This window comes from Agelaius tricolor, unplaced genomic scaffold (genome assembly GCF_023055355.1).
Source record: "Agelaius tricolor isolate 1412-34295 unplaced genomic scaffold, bAgeTri1.0.p SCAF_4, whole genome shotgun sequence".
Lineage (NCBI taxonomy): Eukaryota > Metazoa > Chordata > Aves > Passeriformes > Icteridae > Agelaius > Agelaius tricolor.
The window spans coordinates 21,897,035-21,914,534 of record NW_027269264.1 but is presented as its reverse complement, the minus strand read 5'-3'; the positions used below and the strand labels follow the sequence as shown (position 1 = coordinate 21,914,534).

At 37.0% G+C, this 17,500-nt stretch overlaps 1 protein-coding gene across 1 annotated transcript in view; it reads right to left on the bottom strand.

The window, feature by feature from the left end:
• FRMD3 (FERM domain containing 3) overlaps positions 1 to 17,500 on the bottom strand; it is a 131,901-nt gene that overhangs the window by 48,013 nt on the left and 66,388 nt on the right. Inside the window, exons 3-4 of the mRNA XM_071424864.1 lie at positions 12,943 to 12,985; positions 4,193 to 4,271 (exon numbers count right to left, since the gene is read on the bottom strand). Coding sequence (XP_071280965.1) covers positions 4,193 to 4,271; positions 12,943 to 12,985 — 122 coding nt within the window. The remainder of the gene's footprint in view (positions 1 to 4,192; positions 4,272 to 12,942; positions 12,986 to 17,500) is intronic.

Genomic DNA, 17,500 nt, shown 5'->3' with positions numbered 1-17,500 from the left:
TCCAGTGCACATGCAGAGGCCAAATCATCTGAGAAAAATAAGTTAAATCCTTGCCACTTTCTCATCACATTTTTTTTAAGTCATTGGGAAAATTGCCTAATTAAAAAAGAAAAAGTGTGTCTTTAGTCTTTCTCAAATATGTTTCAAATGTGCAGCCTTAGTGCTCTGCTGTGGAAACTATTTCCAAAAATAAGGACAGATCTTCTAAATCCATGTTGATATCCATTAAGTAGTTGGGCTGAGAAGCTCTGAAGTGCATTAAGATTTCGACTTCAATGACAAGTTGGGTTTCAGGTGGTCTATTACCACATAAGCAAGAGAGATCAAGGCAGCAACCCCCATGTCCTCTGAAGATAACTTGTGAATTACCATCCTAACACCAGCTCACTCTAGAGAAAACAGCGACCAAGGACCACACAGAACCTCCCTTCCACAGTGAGAGGCAGAAATATTTTCCACAGAATTTCTCCTTTAGTGTGGAAACCCAGTGCACTGGGAATATTTCTCTGTCTGCTCTGGGGTGCCCTGACCCCCAGGGGAGCATTGATTTTGACCCTCATTCATGGGGTCAAAGTTTCCTAGAAAGTTTCCTAGACTTCAAGATCGACTAGAATCCACAAAAGTGTGAAATAGAGAGTAGCGTGCGTAGGTGTATCACTTGGTAAGAAATTTAGGTTTTGGGATTTTTAGTATGTTGTGGATGGAAGCCAGATGGAGGGCACAGGGTGTCATCCTGGGTTTCTTCTTCATGCTTCTTCTTCCTTCTTCGTTGTGGGTTTGGGTGGCATTTTGTAATTGGGCAGAAACATCTGCATTGCGGGCTCTTTGGGATCAGTTATTGGGTTAAAAGGGAAAATAATCTAGTGTCAGTTCTTAATTGGATAGTTTAGTCTTAAAAGACCTTGTAACAAGAGATTGTTAGCCATTTTGTGCCACTGATAAGAAATAATAAACACTTGAGTCTGAACATGATCTACCATCTCAAGTACCTTCAATCCAGACCCAGAGAAACCAATACTTTAGCAATAATATTTCAGAGTGCCTCGACATCCAAAGGCAGAACCTGATTTTATTTCAAAAGTATAGCTATGAAAATGGTTGTTAATTAAAACAAGAGAAGATGAAAGTAAGTGTCTGGAAAGGTACAATGTGACTGACAATATTCTTAGTTGTCCTTAGCAGTGTTATAAAATGCAGTGACAGGCAAGAACGCAGCATCATCATTTGCTCAAGGCACTCCTGGCCTCCAAACATGCAGTGTGCACAAGTTTTCAGACTACTACAGGGTTTTTTTCTATGATATCATAGACATAGTGATAACTTCAAATAGATAATTCTCCACCTTCATTTTCTGAAAATAGTTTCACATGTTAAACCACAGAGTAAGTCAAGGATTACAGTCAAACCCAACCAGGGAAGGTTGGGCCCAAGGCAGGACAGAAATGAAGCATCAGTAATCTGAGGGGACAACTCTTAAATTTTCTTCCTGCAAGTGATGTCTAAATCCTGAATAGTATGTTACACTGGTTTCACAGAAATCAAACCTTTACCCCATAGACACAAAGCTGTACTGTACAGATGATTTTTTTCACATCAGCTTTTTCTATGGAAGAGTAGGAAAACCAGTTCTTTTTAAGACCTGTAAGTCTCTCTGATGTCTCTAAGATGCTTCATTAAAGATTTATTCCTATAAAGCTTTTAAAAAGACTGCATTGACAATAATCCATATGAGGCATTAACCACAGGGTTAATTAATGTTCTGAAACAAAGAGTAGTATGGCAATGTGATAGAATGTCTTACTGTAACTTAATTTCATTATTTAAATGGTGACCACAGACACCCATCAGATTTTCACCCAGCTGAAGAAGTGATAGAGCAGCTCTGACATCCACAGGCACGGACAATGACAGAAATGCAAAACACTATTACTCTCATTCAGCTGACTGTACATACAGCTGCAAAGTACAGATAGTTTTTAAGTCAAAGGGTGACAATGTTAGTAATTCATTTTCAAAACATCTTAAGAACACACAGCAAAAATATGATTGTCAAGTGAACACAGCAGCACTAAAAAAAAGGCAAAGCAAAAGTCTACCAAGAAGCCTCTAGAAGAAATAGAAGACTAGTAGGACTAGAAGAACTAGTCCTCAAGGTTTCATGACTGTCCTCTCTAAAATACTAATGAACATTCTTCTGCTTGAATTTCACCAATCATTGCAATTCAAGAAAAATAAAAATAACTCCAGCCAATCTAGAGCATCACCTAGAATCTGACCCTCTGCTTTGGTCATGAAGCAAATTCTCAGAGATGGGTTGCAGGACTGCACTTCACTTGCTCATTTCAGGAGCATTTTTTGTATTTTGTTATTGTGTAAGACATATGGCAGAGATGAAGCTAAGCTTCCCAAATAATAACTTGGGAAACTATTAAGCTGATCAGATAGAAAAACATGTTGAATAAATGATGCCTCAAATTATTTCTCCTTTTTAAGTTCTTAATGGTATTAGTTTTTATAAAAGACTGTAACCCATTTTTCACACAACAACTTCACTTAAAAAATTTATTTGAAATATCCCAGCAAAGACTAAAACATAGTCACAGCACAATAACCATCAGTGAGCGAATTCTTGGTGCTTTACATTTCAATAAAACTTATCCTGGGAGGATATCCAGGTTTTTTAAAAGCCAATTAATTTAGACTCTTGAATGAGAAAGGACTATACAATCATACTCTGGATGATAAAAGGTAAAATGTTCATCCAAGGACAAACAGTAGCAAATATTGAAAATCCATTGACTTCCTGGTTTACAACCTGTTCACTCATCTGTACAATTCCAGTATTTCATCCAAGATAAATAGCTATAAAATAACAGCATGCCCCAGCTGTTCTATACAAACTACAAATGTACCATTCAGCAGAACATAAGCTGTTTCTGAAACTTTCAGTGTGAGGCCAGTGACAATGGGATCCCCCACACTGTGAAGTGACTTGTGAGCACAAGCACATGCAGTGCTTGGGGAGAGAATCAACCAAGAGCCCAAGGCAGCAGGTGCGGAGGCACTTGGTGCTCCTGCAGCATGCAGCCAGCAGTCAGCAGCGTGGCCTGCTCTCCAGCAAGGTGGTAAAGCACACACACAGTCCTGCACAGCTGGTACAGAGCTCAAAAGAGCTACTCTCCTACATTCCCCCCCACGTACACTTCTTGGAAAAATGCCCAGAGCAACAGAATATTCACAATGGCCCGTAGGAAGGACAGAGCTCCCATTCATTAAGCACAGCTAAGCTGTTGTACAACTCTGTTTTCACAACAAAATTTTCAAAATTCCAACATAAACAGCAAGGATTCTTACCCTCCAGAGCAGCTGTACTTGAAAAGTATGCATATATTGCATCTCTGTATCAGCTTAAGGTCTCTCACTACTTTGAAAAGATTGTCTTATTTGTGATCCTTAAGATACACCCAAGAGAAAAATTAATGAGACTATGCATAAACATCATGAAATAGTCAGGTCTGAATTAAACTTTCCAGAATATATGAGGGGGGAAAAAAGGAAAGGGAAGGGAAAAAAAAAAAGAAAGCAAAAGAGGAATTGAAGAGAAAAGAAAGCAAAAGAGGGAAGGGAAGGGAAGGGAAGGGAAGGGAAGGGAAGGGAAGGGAAGGGAAGGGAAGGGAAGGGAAGGGAAGGGAAGGGAAGGGAAGGGAAGGGAAGGGAAGGGAAGGGAAGGGAAGGGAAGGGAAGGGAAGGGAAGGGAAGGGAAGGGAAGGGAAGGGAAGGGAAGGGAAGGGAAGGGAAGGGAAGGGAAGGGAAGGGAAGGGAAGGGAAGGGAAGGGAAGGGAAGGGAAGGAAACTTATTCCTGCCAGGGAAAGAATCAGGGTAAATTTTGCCCAGTCATTTCACCATTGCTTCATTTTTTGCAAGTTCTTGTATAGCGTAACTACTTGTCTGTATGTTATAGAAGATATCCTTTAAACTGCTTTAAAAAATCTATAGGTATCACAGTACAAAGAAGATCAGCATTGCAAATGTCAGCCTATGCTAATTTTATCAGAAATAGTGAGAACCCTACCCTAGACAACAATCTGCTTTTTCTTGAACTTATTAGCAAAGCACATTAAATGGACAGACTAAAAAAGGACCCAAAAAAAAAAAAAAAAAAAACAACCCAAAACAAAACAAAACAAATACCTGGTGAGCTCTTCTTTAATCTTCAAGGGTTCATGTGGGTAGAATTTCACTCTAAAGCACATGGTATATGGTGGATGAGCTGAAACATTATAAACAAAAAGCATGAGAACCATAGTAAACAAACATTGCTTAAGCCACTCTGAAGGAGTGACCTTAAAGTCACTTACTAATGGTTAGTTTAGGCAGAGATTCAAACAAGGGCATTATTATATATGCTTTATTTTGGGGTCGCCTTTTGTGGCAAACGATAAGCAGTAAGCAATGATAATACTACAAAATTGAAGAAATTAATTTAGTTAATGAAACTAAAGACAGTAGAAATATTTCTGTTCCCAGTATTTAATAAGATTATAGTACCCAACTCTGAGCAATGATATCAGTACCAGGCTTGATGTACAATCCTTTCAATAGAAAAGAAAGAGGGGAAAAAGAAAGGAGAAAGAGGAAAGGATCACAATAACAGGAAATATTTCAATTTTGCAGTCATGCCTCTCAGGCACTTTGATTTAGAGCAAAGTGCAGATCTACAATATTCTAATTAGTTTTAATATATTTTGGTCTGGATATATTCTCAATGTACACAGACAATTTTAAATTTCCAAAACCTTGAAGAGATTGTGCTTTTACGGCAGGAAAAGGGAAAGCAGAAGAAAAGGGCAAGAAAAAATTACAGAGAAAATGGAAGACATTACTGGGTGAAATCAATCATTTCTTTTTTAAATTGTAAATTGTAACAGTAATTAGTAAGCTACCAGAACATTTTACTGTACCATCTTCTTAAGCTCACCAGTGGTGATTAGTTCAACAATCATGATACTCTTCAAGCTACTCTGACTGCAGTGTCTACGTGTATGCTGCAGTGTTTCAGAAACACATCCCTAGATATCACATAGTTCCATGTGATGTACAACAGCAATAGAAAATAAAAATGATTTAAATCTTTTGTTACGGTTGGTATCTTTTGGAAGACTCAGCTCTTCTTGAAGATAAAGGAATATTTTCCTCTTTTAAAATCTCACATTGTACTTATTTTAAGTACAGTCAGTTTCCACAAAAACTGCTGGTTTAATTTTTTTTTCCTTGTTTAAATAACTATTCATTTAAGACACAAGGAAGAATTTCAGAAGGGATGGGAATGGAAATATGAAAAATACAGGAAAAGAAAAAAGCAAGTAATCATTAATAAATAGAAATTAAGGGGAAATTAGGAAAAAAAATTAAGCCTTTGTTGTTCTCTATAGATGGTTTGAATTTTCACAGTTTTCATATCTGGAGAAGCCCTCTGAAAGCTAGAGAAACACTCAGTCTGTTTTCTGTGGGCTTTGCTGTCCTCGATGTGACTGCAGCATTGTCTTACAGTGACTGCAAAACAGAAGACAGTGTTATGTCTAAACTGCCCCGCAACAGCAAAGTAGAAGGTAAAGTGAATTCACTGTCCCAGAAAGGAAAGCAGCCATGCAGAAACTCACTAAGGAGTCATGTTGCCTGGACACAGCAAAAGATAACTTAAGTAATCTTAAATGTTTCTGTCACTCTTCAATAGTCATGTTAAAACTGTTAAGGGAGGAAATTTTGGAATACTGTTCCAGTTTAAAAACGTGACAGGAGAGACAACCTGTATTAAACAAGCAAGAGCTCTTCCCCTGGAGAAAAAAAAAGGGAAAAAAACTCTCACTTTTAAATGTTTTGGCAGATTTAGAATTAGTTTGGAAATAGCCATGAAGATAAAAGAATAGCTAATGCATATGTCTTCAGGACCGTAGCAAATGCAAGCCTACTGCAAGGCTCCAAAAATGTACTGAATTTCACCCAATTTTCCAGATGTCAATTAAAAAAATAAAAAAGGAAAATTTATCAGTGGTAAAAATAAATAAATAAATAAATAAAAGTTACAATAGAAGAGTCCCATTCTGGCAGTATATGGTAAACACATAAAAGTATCAGATGTCCTATATGTAAAGAGTATCACAGTGAGGAATTGACGACATACACTGCACTATAAAAATAGGCTACATTCATAGGAAAGGTTAAAGTAGGAAATGTTTTACTTGAGCAGAAGAACAGTATGTGACAGAAGTACACACCAATGCACAGGACATGCAGGGGATTTGTCAAGGCAGCTTAAAGCCTATTTCTCAAATCTTTTTCTAGACTCAAGCTCCTGTAACAATATTCCTCCTCAGCAGTGCAGCAATACTATACAAGTCTGCTGCAGCCTGCTAAGCCAAGGTCTTTTCTCTATTGCTGTGCAAGAATGGAACAAAAACAACTTGCAATTTGAAATGGTAAAAAAAATATGAATCTATCCATCTAATTCATCTGTGGAGATAAAAAGGTTCCCTGCAACTACAGGAGAGCGTCTTTGTCTGTTCCTTATTCTCAGCTAGAAAACTAGCCATGATGAACATTTGAGTGGGGAAGAAGGGAGCCCCCAGAGATATCCACTTTACCCTCCATCTTAATTTTAAGGTAGATCATAAGCCTAATGTTCTTCCAAACAGACATTTGATAATATGTGAATGTTTAGCAAGGCCTTTTTCTCATACATTTTACCACACTGGGGAAACATGCATGAGGACTTCATGTTCTCTCTTTGGTTTCTCATAGCGGAAACCAAGACGGGCATTGAATTTTATCAGCTCAAGAGATGTGATTGTCAAGCCAGATAATTTCTCAATTCCTTGTAAGTAAAATTACTTTTGACCACTTCCATATTAAAGTGGAGACATTAACAACAAACCTTCCCAAAATAGAGCAGAATTGCAGAAGCCCATTTCATCAACACAAAACTATCAAGTCACATAATCAGTTTTTTAGTAGCTATTTCTTATAAGTCTTTTCTTTCAGAGGGTCCTTTATCTCTCAGATAAGAAGCAGCTAGCATAGCAAAATGCCTGAGGCTCTGTCAGAATTTCCTACTATCTGAGTTCACTTTCTCACTAAAAACCATTCACAATTACAATAATTTCAAAGGACTTTAGTGTGGAGAATAGTATTGACAGCAAACTCCATTGAAGCAGAACCTTTAATTTGCCAGTTTATATGCTAACAGTATGTAAGAGGTGAAAGAAAAAGTACAAATAAAATCATTTAAGTTATGTTAAATGCTGAAACAAGTAATGATCTAAACTCTCATGAAGGAGCTACACACAGAGCATAGTTTTCAAGGCAACTGGCTGTATGTTTTTAAATTTTATTTCATTTACATTTAACTAAGATACAGTATTCTATGTACATCAAAAAGGAAGGATCTCCCTAAAGTACTCCCAAACCTACAACACCATGACAAGAACAAAGAGGAATATGGGAGATGCCTCCCTTGGTACAGAAATCAGTAAGTAAGGGACTGAGTCTCACATGAACTACTTTTAAGCACCCTACAAAAAAAACCACACATTTGTATTACCACTTTCTTCATAGAAAAAGAATCTGAAAAAATAATAAAATATTTATGTGTGCTGATTTTGGCTGGGGTAGTGTTGATTTTCTTTGCAGTGGCTTGTATAGGGCTGTGCTTTGGATTTGTGTTGAACACAGAGTTGATAATACAGAGAAGTTTTTCATACTGTCAGTTTTTCATACTGACACCCTGGTGAGGAGACTATGAGTGCATGGGAATTTGGGAGGAGACACAGACAGGATGGATGACTCCTGCTGACCAAAGGAATACGCCAGATGACATGACATCATGTGCAGTATATAAAGTAGGAGAAAGAAAGAGGAAGGGGATATTTTGAGTAATTGTCTTCCCAAGTCACTGTTACATGTGGTGTGGCCCTACCTGTCCTGGAGATGGTTGAACACCTGCCTGCCCATGGGAAGGGCTGAATGAATACCTAGTTTTGCTTTGCTTGTGTGTTCTTTTCCCTTCCATATTAAATTTACTTTGTCTTAACCATGGGTTTTCCAGCTTTTACCCTTCTCTCCGTGATCCTGATTGTGGGGGACTGAGCAAGTGCCTGCATGAGGCCAGTTGCTGGCTGGGGTTAAACCACAACACTATGAAAGATGAAAATAGTTTTTAAAAGCTGTTGAAAAACTTGATTGAAATTTTACAGGGGTCAACCAAATAGAGAAAAATGGAAGCTTCTCAGTTGACACTTTTTGGAAAGTTTGTTTTTCACAATTTCCTTTTCACCAAGCACAAATATTATGTTCTATAATGCACTGCACTGTCAGTGTACATGAACATGTGTACATGAATTACACATGGATACTGAAAGCCAAAAGCAGATATTAAAATTATCTTCATAGTCCTGAGAATGCAACTTTGCAGAATACTTCCTTCATCTCTCCTTGTTGTTACATATTCTCTGAACTACAGATTCCTACAAAAAGTTAGTGAAATTTAAGAAACAAACAAGCAAGAAAAAATATTACACTCAAATAGTCTTCGTGTTCACTATTTCTGCAGAAGCATCTCTGGGAAACCATTAAGAAATACATAGTTGTTTCCATATACCTGTTTCCTTTCCAGATGAATCAGCTCTTTATCCATATTCCTTGCTGAGCATTTTAAAGACAGGCAGAAAATTACTCAGTGTTTTTATGCATAAGGGGTACCTGATCTATCATAAATCTCAAATTAGGGCTATCCCACATTGCACTCATTAGTTACAGAGCAACACAGGGCAAGGTGGATTTTTGTCAAGTGTTTATAATAAAGCCTAAAATGCTGTTATGAAGTATTCATGAGGATTATAGAATACACAGCATTCATATTAGTGCCTGAAGGATCACACAAAACTCCTGTTGTATATGTATTTATGAATTTTTCATTGTATATGTATATATGTATTTATGAATCTCACATTTGATTAAAATTTTCTTTACATTTGTACTGAGATCCCCTGGTTCATTCCATCTCCTTTCAGGTTTTAGGATAGCATTAGAGATCATGGAAATTAACTGAAAAATTCCAATGACCTGACACAGGAGAACATCCTTGTAGCATTACTCATTTAGATCATAGAATCATAGAGTGCTTTGGGTTTGAAGAGACCGTAAAGATCATCAAGTTCCAATCCCTGCTGCCATGGGCAGGAACAGCTTGCACTGGACCAGGTTACAACCTGGCCTTGAGCACCTCCAAGGACAGGACACCTATTACCTTTCTGAGAAACATGTTCCAGTGCCTCACCACCCTCACACTAAAAAATCTTTCCCTGATATGTAATCTAAACCTACTCTCTTTCAGTTATGCAAGGTAACAAGAAAAACATGAAAATTTAGAATGCCTGCACATCAGAGCAACAGAAATTATTCTGTGTCACTGCCATCAATAACAAAACTCACATATTTGGATATTTCCCACCAAGCAGGTTGCAGGAGAGCTGCATATTATTAGGCAGAATAATCTTTAAAAGTTATTAAAAAAACAGCAGGAGAGAAAGTGCATGGGAAAACTCTTCTTTACTTAAAACATTAGTGCTGATGTGACTTAGGTTTTACACCATAACATTACTAGACAGAAAATAAGCAACAACATTGCCAAACAGAGAACTTTACTGTCAGCATTTGGGAGAGATAACAGTATACACAAAAACATGCAAAGAACAGAAGTTTCTTTTAGAAGTTCTGTATCCTGAACCACAAAGATACAGCTTCCTTGGGCAACCTTCCAGAGAGTTTTCTGTCACACTGTTGGAAACACACTGCTTGCAGCTGCTGGTCACCAATTGGCTTCAATTTGTACAAACAAGACTGGCAGTGGTTCAGGATATTTCTCAGAAACTGAATTTTTCCCTCTCAGGCAAAATCAGTGGTAAAAATGGCTGAGGCACAGACCTACACTTCATGTTAAAACACAAACATTACAATGACAATGAAAAATGAAAAGGTAGATGGTGAGACAAAAAAGGTACCATGCCTTCATTCTTTTTGTGTGGCACCAGAAATGCATTTAAATATAGTTTCATATGTGATAAGACAAGATAGAAAATTTTAGACAATTCTTCCTGTCATATACCAGTTACTAAATATGAATTTAAAGCAATTTTTTCCAAAGCCAAAGAAATTGAAATTGTAGCATATCACAAAAGATACTATGAACACGTCAGAGATTCAAAGAAACAACATTCTTTTTTACTTACAGAGATGTACTGTTGCCAGATTATGAGTTCTCTACAGCCTGATTATAGAGGGATTATGCCTGAATGATTAATGTACTACTGAGGCCCATGAAAGCTAGTACCTAATAAAATGTATAGTAGAATACTTCTACTAGTCAAACTTTTTCTGCTCCAAATATTTGTCAATATTGAGCTATGAATAAATAGACTGCAAATCCTGCTGCTGCAGTGATGGAGGAAAAGGAAACTCCACACATATGGTAGCTGAGCTCAAGAACAAAACATTTTTGAAATTTCTTCTGCACCTATGCAAGTGCTTCACAATTCTACATAAATCTAAACATTCAACTGAATTTAGAAGTTTTTGAGTCATTAGAGATTATCAGAGAAAATTATTCATTTTTTCCTGAATTCCTTAATGCAAAGAAATAAAAGGAAACTTCCATTTAGTACAGTCACTGTGAATAGCTTTCTGCCACCATTTCTCCCAGGAGTCATGTATACATAACATATGTGCTATTAACCAGTCACTTCATTGCTACAGTTTTTAGACTTTCCACCTTCTACTAATTCCAGTCCTCACTTGTGCCACCTGACACTGGGAAGTTTTCCAAGTGAGTATCAATAATTTCTTCTTCTGAGTTTAAACCTTTTCATAGTAAACTGAATATTTCTAGATCAACTATGAGTTAACCCTGTTCCTTTAGAATTTTTTTTGTTTTCTACATTAATATAGCCTACTTTTAGAAAAATAAGTCAAAAGATTCTTGATGCCAAATTCATACAAAAAATGTCCTGAAACCTGTGGGATCATAATCTTCATGGATTCTACACATGTACGAAATATATATACTATATATATATAATATATAGCTCTATTTTTTTTTCCTTAAAGGGTTATTGTAGCGACTGAAGTCTTTCTTCTGTGACATAAGAGAAAGTTAACTTACACTAGTATTTTTAAATATAAGTTGCCAACCCAACTTTTTAAACATAAATTTTTAATCCAACTTCTGTGTCCTAAATCTAAGGCTGGTAACAAAAATCCTTTGCTATTATCTTATTCTCTTTGGCAGTTGTTCTTAAGACCTTTTCACTATGATAAACATCCTCATATTAGATGCATTTTATTTTGCTTTTTTGTTACATATTGTTTTTAGAGTATTGATTTGGATTCTATCTCAAAAGACACAGAAATCCTCTGATGAGGCCATCAAATCACTACATCTACGGAATTCATGGACTATCACCTATCACATCTAGGCAGCATCTATATGCAGGAAAGGTTGTTTTGAATACGTCAAAACATTCTCAGCACATCTGTTGGCGGAGCCCCTGCATGTGCTGCTTTGCAAAGTGCACAAGAGGAATGAGCCCTTATACTTTGTTGGGTGAAAGCAGTAACATAAATGCAGGGGATACATTCAGGAAATTGTTCTACTTTTGATAACACATTAGAAGGAAGCAAGAGATTAAGTTAATTTACAATTCTTACACTTTTTCTGTTCTTCCCTCTTTTCTTCCTTTACTAGCACTGCTGAGGAGAACAACTTCATTCTAATTTGACTTTTTTAAACTTAATTATTACTGGATAGTACTCCAGCTAGCTAAACACTCGATATACAAGTTCATATTGAATATGGCAGATATATGTGTATTGGCATATATACACATGCATGCATATACTGTGGTATGGCTGCATTAGTGGAAGAATTCCTTGAAATATTCCGTATAGTGTAGTCAACACCCAGTATTAATTGATTTTGCATATTAGACAATCTCTTAAGCCTCACTAAATTTTAAAGCAAATACATTATCTCCCACAAAAAAGGCTCCTTGTTAAAACAGAAAACTGTATATGAACAATATGAGGATAAAATTATCCTTCATTTCATAAGATAGAAGATAGATAGATAGATAGATAGATAGATGGATAGATAGATAGATAGATAGATAGATAGATAGATAGACAGCTAAGACGCAGCTTCTAATGAGCCATGGCAATTGTCCAGAATTGCCAAATAAGCTGCTGCATATAATCTTCTGACTGCTAAAGCAGTTCTGTTTCCTGAACAGGTCTTCACAGTTGGACGATTTAATGGAACCCATAGGCCAGAAAGTAACATTTCAATAAGATAATTAAAATAATACATTCCTGGTTTAAAGACACTTTTTAAAACACTGATCTTAAGTCCCCCCCACCTGTGGCAGAAAGCTCACTGCTTAGCCCACGGTACTTGAGTTTGCTGGACAGTAACAATGATCTTAAGCCAATGCTCTGCATTTTCAGGAAGCAAGGGGCAGCAGAAAGAAGGATAACCAGAAAAGACCCAGAAGCAATTGTCACACTCCATTTTTATTGCCATCTCCCACTGGCTGATGGCATCTGACTGAAAATGAGAGCTGGGACATACAGGTCTTCTGACCAGATCTGCCATCCAAAGAATGCTGGCCTCTGGCTGTAGCCATGAGCAGTAAGGAAAAGCTTTGATTGCAGAACACTGTAAGATGGTAAGATCAGGGTAGCATGGAGTTTTTGGGACTCCTTCATGTGCTAACATGAAGGACCTGTTTACATAGAGAAACAAATGAAGCTTATTCTAAATTACTGCATGGAAGCACAAGAAAACCTTCTGTTATTTAAAAATAAGTTTAAAAGCGTGAGTTTTCAAGACTTACATTTCATTTGCTTGAAGATGGACTTGTTGGGCTCAAGCCAGTGCTGAAAAGACAAAGCAGAGAGCAGAGGTTAATATCAATCAAAAATAGCCTTGTAAATGTAAATGGTACCAAAAATGAAAAGTAGGAATTTTATTTCACTGAGACATACATAAATGAGAAAAACACCTCCGTAATGGAATTGTACTGTATAAGCATACTTGATATCACTAGTGCCTTTAAAATAGATGTAGTTGAGATAGAAATAAGACAGATATTTCAAAGACATATTTAAAGGACTACAGACTGTAGTCCTCAGCTTGCAGTAGACATTTTAGTCTTATACTTTTAGACATTTTTTTCCAGAAGAATAATCATATCAGACAGTAGGAGAGACGATTCAGAAACTTTACCACTGTCTCTTCATTAGTGTTGTCTTCTACGTTTCTTAAAACTAAAGGATGTCTAAGTACTATATTCTCAGTCAAAACACAAGCAATTGTTCTCTTCTAGCAATAATTAAAAATCTCAAGGGAAAAAGATCCACTTTTCTGTGAAATGCTCACAATAACCTAATCATAGCTAATATACAGCAGAGAGGTATGGATGCTTATCAGTAGGTGCATAAATTTACAGGAAAAGATGCTTTTGGCAGGAAAATAAGTTAGGCTCACACTTTACTTAAGAGCCTTAGCATATCCCCTGCTAGCACTAGCTCACCTGCTCAGGAGGATGTTTTGTCAGACAAAAGAACATGCTGATATTCAAGTGCCACTTCAGACCACAGCCAGCAGCTTTTGTATTATTATTTTTCATTTAAGCAAAAATCTCCACAGTAAAATGAGATTTGTGCTGTGGAAGCAGCTGGTCGAAAAGCACAGCATTCAGTTTTAATAAGCATACTCAACACTGGAAGGCCTTGCAGTAAGGGGTTTCATTTTTAACCCTTTCATTCTAGCTCTAAAACCCTTTGGTCAACTGCAAAAAGAAAACGTAGCATTTATTAAACAATATCCAATACTTAAAATATTGGATCCTAAAACATGGGCTACCATTTCTCCTCATAACCTTTGGCAATTCTACTACAGAGAAAGGCCAGGGGTAGATATATTGTAGGAGTTGTTAATAACTGACAGAAAATTATTACTTTAAAAATTATGACATCTCAAGAATTCAGGTGCAGTCAGGATAACTGCAAATCAGTTTTCTGAAGGAGAACTTTGGAAAAAACAAATACCATTGAATGAGCATTTTCAATATCTGTGGTTTATGTGCTATGGTTGCTCAGAAACTCACTCACAAATAGTCTACAGTAGTACTGGGGACAAGCCCTGCAACGAATTTCTTTTTGAAGTTCACTTATCACCGAGAGACTGATATGGAAACAAAAAGCAACAACTTCAAACTTCAAACAACAGCCACAACACAAAAACAACCCTCCAACATTTCTTTACCTATTCTGTTTTCCCAGTATCTCTCTTTTTAGGGGAAAAGATGAAAGAAACATAATTGAATCAGCAATGACGGTTTCACTGAGTTACCAGAAATATCTAGCTCATTTCATTCTTTTTTTAGATAATACACATAAATTATTTATATGTTTCACTCTGAATAATGGGGGCTGAGAGTTGCTCATAAAAAGATAAAGACAATCTGATTTAAGAATTCTTATACAGTCTGCAATGGTTTATAGGTACATAATCCAGAATGAATTCACAGATAGGAGACCAAGACAAACCAATATAGAAGTCCACTTTCCACAGACCCACCCCACATCCACCAGGATCAGGCCAGTCCTAGATGAAGATTCAGACAGCAAAAGGAGACTTGGACAGTGAGCCATGCTGTACTGCTCCCAGGAAACTGAAAGTTAAGTGTATTCACCATTTTCATCTAGCAGAAACACAACACGATTTTCTTGATATTTCTTTTTGAAATACCAAGCTGGAGTATCAGCACAGACCAGATCAGCATTTAGAACTGTTTGGAAAAGTTAATTACCTATTACAACAAAGCAGTTAGAGATTAAAAAAAAGCAAATTTGCAAATATGAAACCCTGATACCAATCATGTGAATAGTGAAAGAGGGGAAGCATGGAAATTTCTCAAACCCCCAGGAATGCAGATTTACCTAACATTTCCAAAATCAAATGTGTATCACTAAGACCTGACCTTCATGGGTTAAAAACAGACTGAAAAGACACCAAGCAATTAAGCAATCTAGGCTTTCACATGGAGGTCATGGAAGTGACAGGCAGTTTCTACAAGCTCAGATTTCTGCTGTGACCTTCTGTTGGTGGAAGATTGCAAACGTGTACACAATTCAGCTGAATCTTCCAGAAAACAGAGGAGTTACCTCATAATTTGTGGAGACTTTCAAAGACACAGCAATTAGGTGCTTAATGCTCTCTGACTGTGAAGGGAAGATAAACACCTAGTCATTGCTAATATTTCTGGAAATAGCCACCCCTATATTTGTTTGCATATTTCAATTTGAGTTTTAGGAAAGATTTTCCCGTGAGTACTTATCTTTCAGCCTTACAGCATTGACTATTAATAATTAATACCTGTACCTCATCTCTACTATACAGTATCCAAGCTATATTTATTCCCAGATTAATTAGCTGTTATAGTTAGGAGGAGATTAAGGTTCCTATAAATTAATCAAGCTGTTTCTGCAGAAACTTTATATTGAAAATTTTTGGTTTTCCAAAATGCTCTTTTCATGGAGCAATATTTTTTTAACAACTTCCCTGAAAAAAAATCTTAGGTGAATGAAAATATAACACCTCGAGTTGGCTTCTAAAGATAAATTTTAGAAACATTTTAAATGTTCAGCTGCAAAAAAAGTCATTAATTCACATGCCACACTGCCTTGCAAGAACAGCCCACAGATGTTTTCAACTGTTCATTGCAATGAGTTATTGTACCCTTTATTGTAATCAAAACCCAAACAAAACTACTCAGATATAAAACTGTAACTAGGGACAATAATCTTTCATTTCTTTACTAGCACTAAAGTGTGCAAATCAGTGAGAGGAAAAAAAAAAAACTCCAGCAATTTTAAGCAGTTTCATCTCTGTCTTGTGTATTTGACATTGTAGTTCACAAAGCCTGCTTTAATTGAAGGATGGCCTACACCCTCAACCCAGGGTGTAGGCTTTACGTGTGATAGTAGCTAATGATCACCAGAAATCATTCCTGCAGGGGCTGAACTTCTTGTTTCATTGAAAGCACGTTAGCAACATGGTTGCTGCCCAATGGGGAAGAAAATACTTTGATCCTAATCCTGTTAACACATTGCCAAGCATCCTGAGAGGAGATTCATGTTCAGCACTACTAATTTCTAATCTCTTTTCCACAAGAGGTTTCAGTAGCTGCTAGGTATCTCAGAGATCTGACAGGTGCTCTCACAGAAAACAGAAGGGTGAGAGAAAGATACACAGAAATCTTGAAGGTCAGTCATGGGATAGCTAACGAGTCTTGGTGCTTCAAGTGCCAGTGGTGCATAAGCAAACTGTCACAGATATCACTTTTGGTGCTGGATGATAAAATATGCTGAGCATCACCTTCTGACTCAGATTTCATTGCAACTGTATGCTGTGTTTTAGACTAGTGCAATTTTTGCTTTGTAAATAGAGCCTTCACCTCTGATCAGCCCTTAAGTGGCGCTGAGTAGTCATTAGCTAGGCCAGGTGTGTTCTTGCTTACCCACAAATGCTGAGCAGCTGATGTGCTATCAGCTTTCACAGCAAAAGCTCAGGGTGAACAAGGACACCCTGCAAGGGTAAAAGCACCATTCTAGAAACTCAATTTAACTCCACAAACACTGATATGCTTTTGGTGAAAAACACTTCAGCCTGTTTTGACCTGTTTCAAATGAAGCCATTCACTGAGAAGGTCTGAGAGGACCGAGCTTAGTCTTGATCCAGCACAGGGTTAAGAGTTTTAAATAAGAAGCTGTGAGGAAAAAGGAAGCAGTGATAGAATCAAAGAATGGCCTGGGTGGAAAGGGACTTTAAGACTGTTTTGTTCCACCTCCCATTCCATTGACAGAGACATGTGTCATAAGACCACGTTACTCAGAGTTTCATCCAACATGGCCTTGAACACTCCCACGGATGGGCCATCCACAGCTTCTCTGGGCAACCTGTTCTAGTGCCTCAAAGCACTGGAAGCAAAGCAAAGTCTCATCTCTTCCCAGCCTAGAGGCTTTTGATTATGTCTCTGTGTTTGGAAGAGGAGCAGTTAGGAAGGGGCAACTGAAAGTGGCCAAATACTATGAATACTTAAATTTCATTCAGAAAGCAATACTTAGCCAAGTGCTTGGATTTGCATACAGTAAAACAGAATCAGAAGAACCTGCAGGTTTTTCAAAAATACTTCAGACAAGGGCTGGATTGGAAAACTTTGTTTAATCGACAGAAAATAGCAGGAGAATGGAGATATGAAACACTGCTAGAAAATTAAAAGAATAATTAATTTTATTGAAAACTCCTTATATTAATCTTGAAAATAAACCTATATTAATAAAAATGAATATCTAATATTTTTCTTGAATGAAGAGCAAAATCAGGGT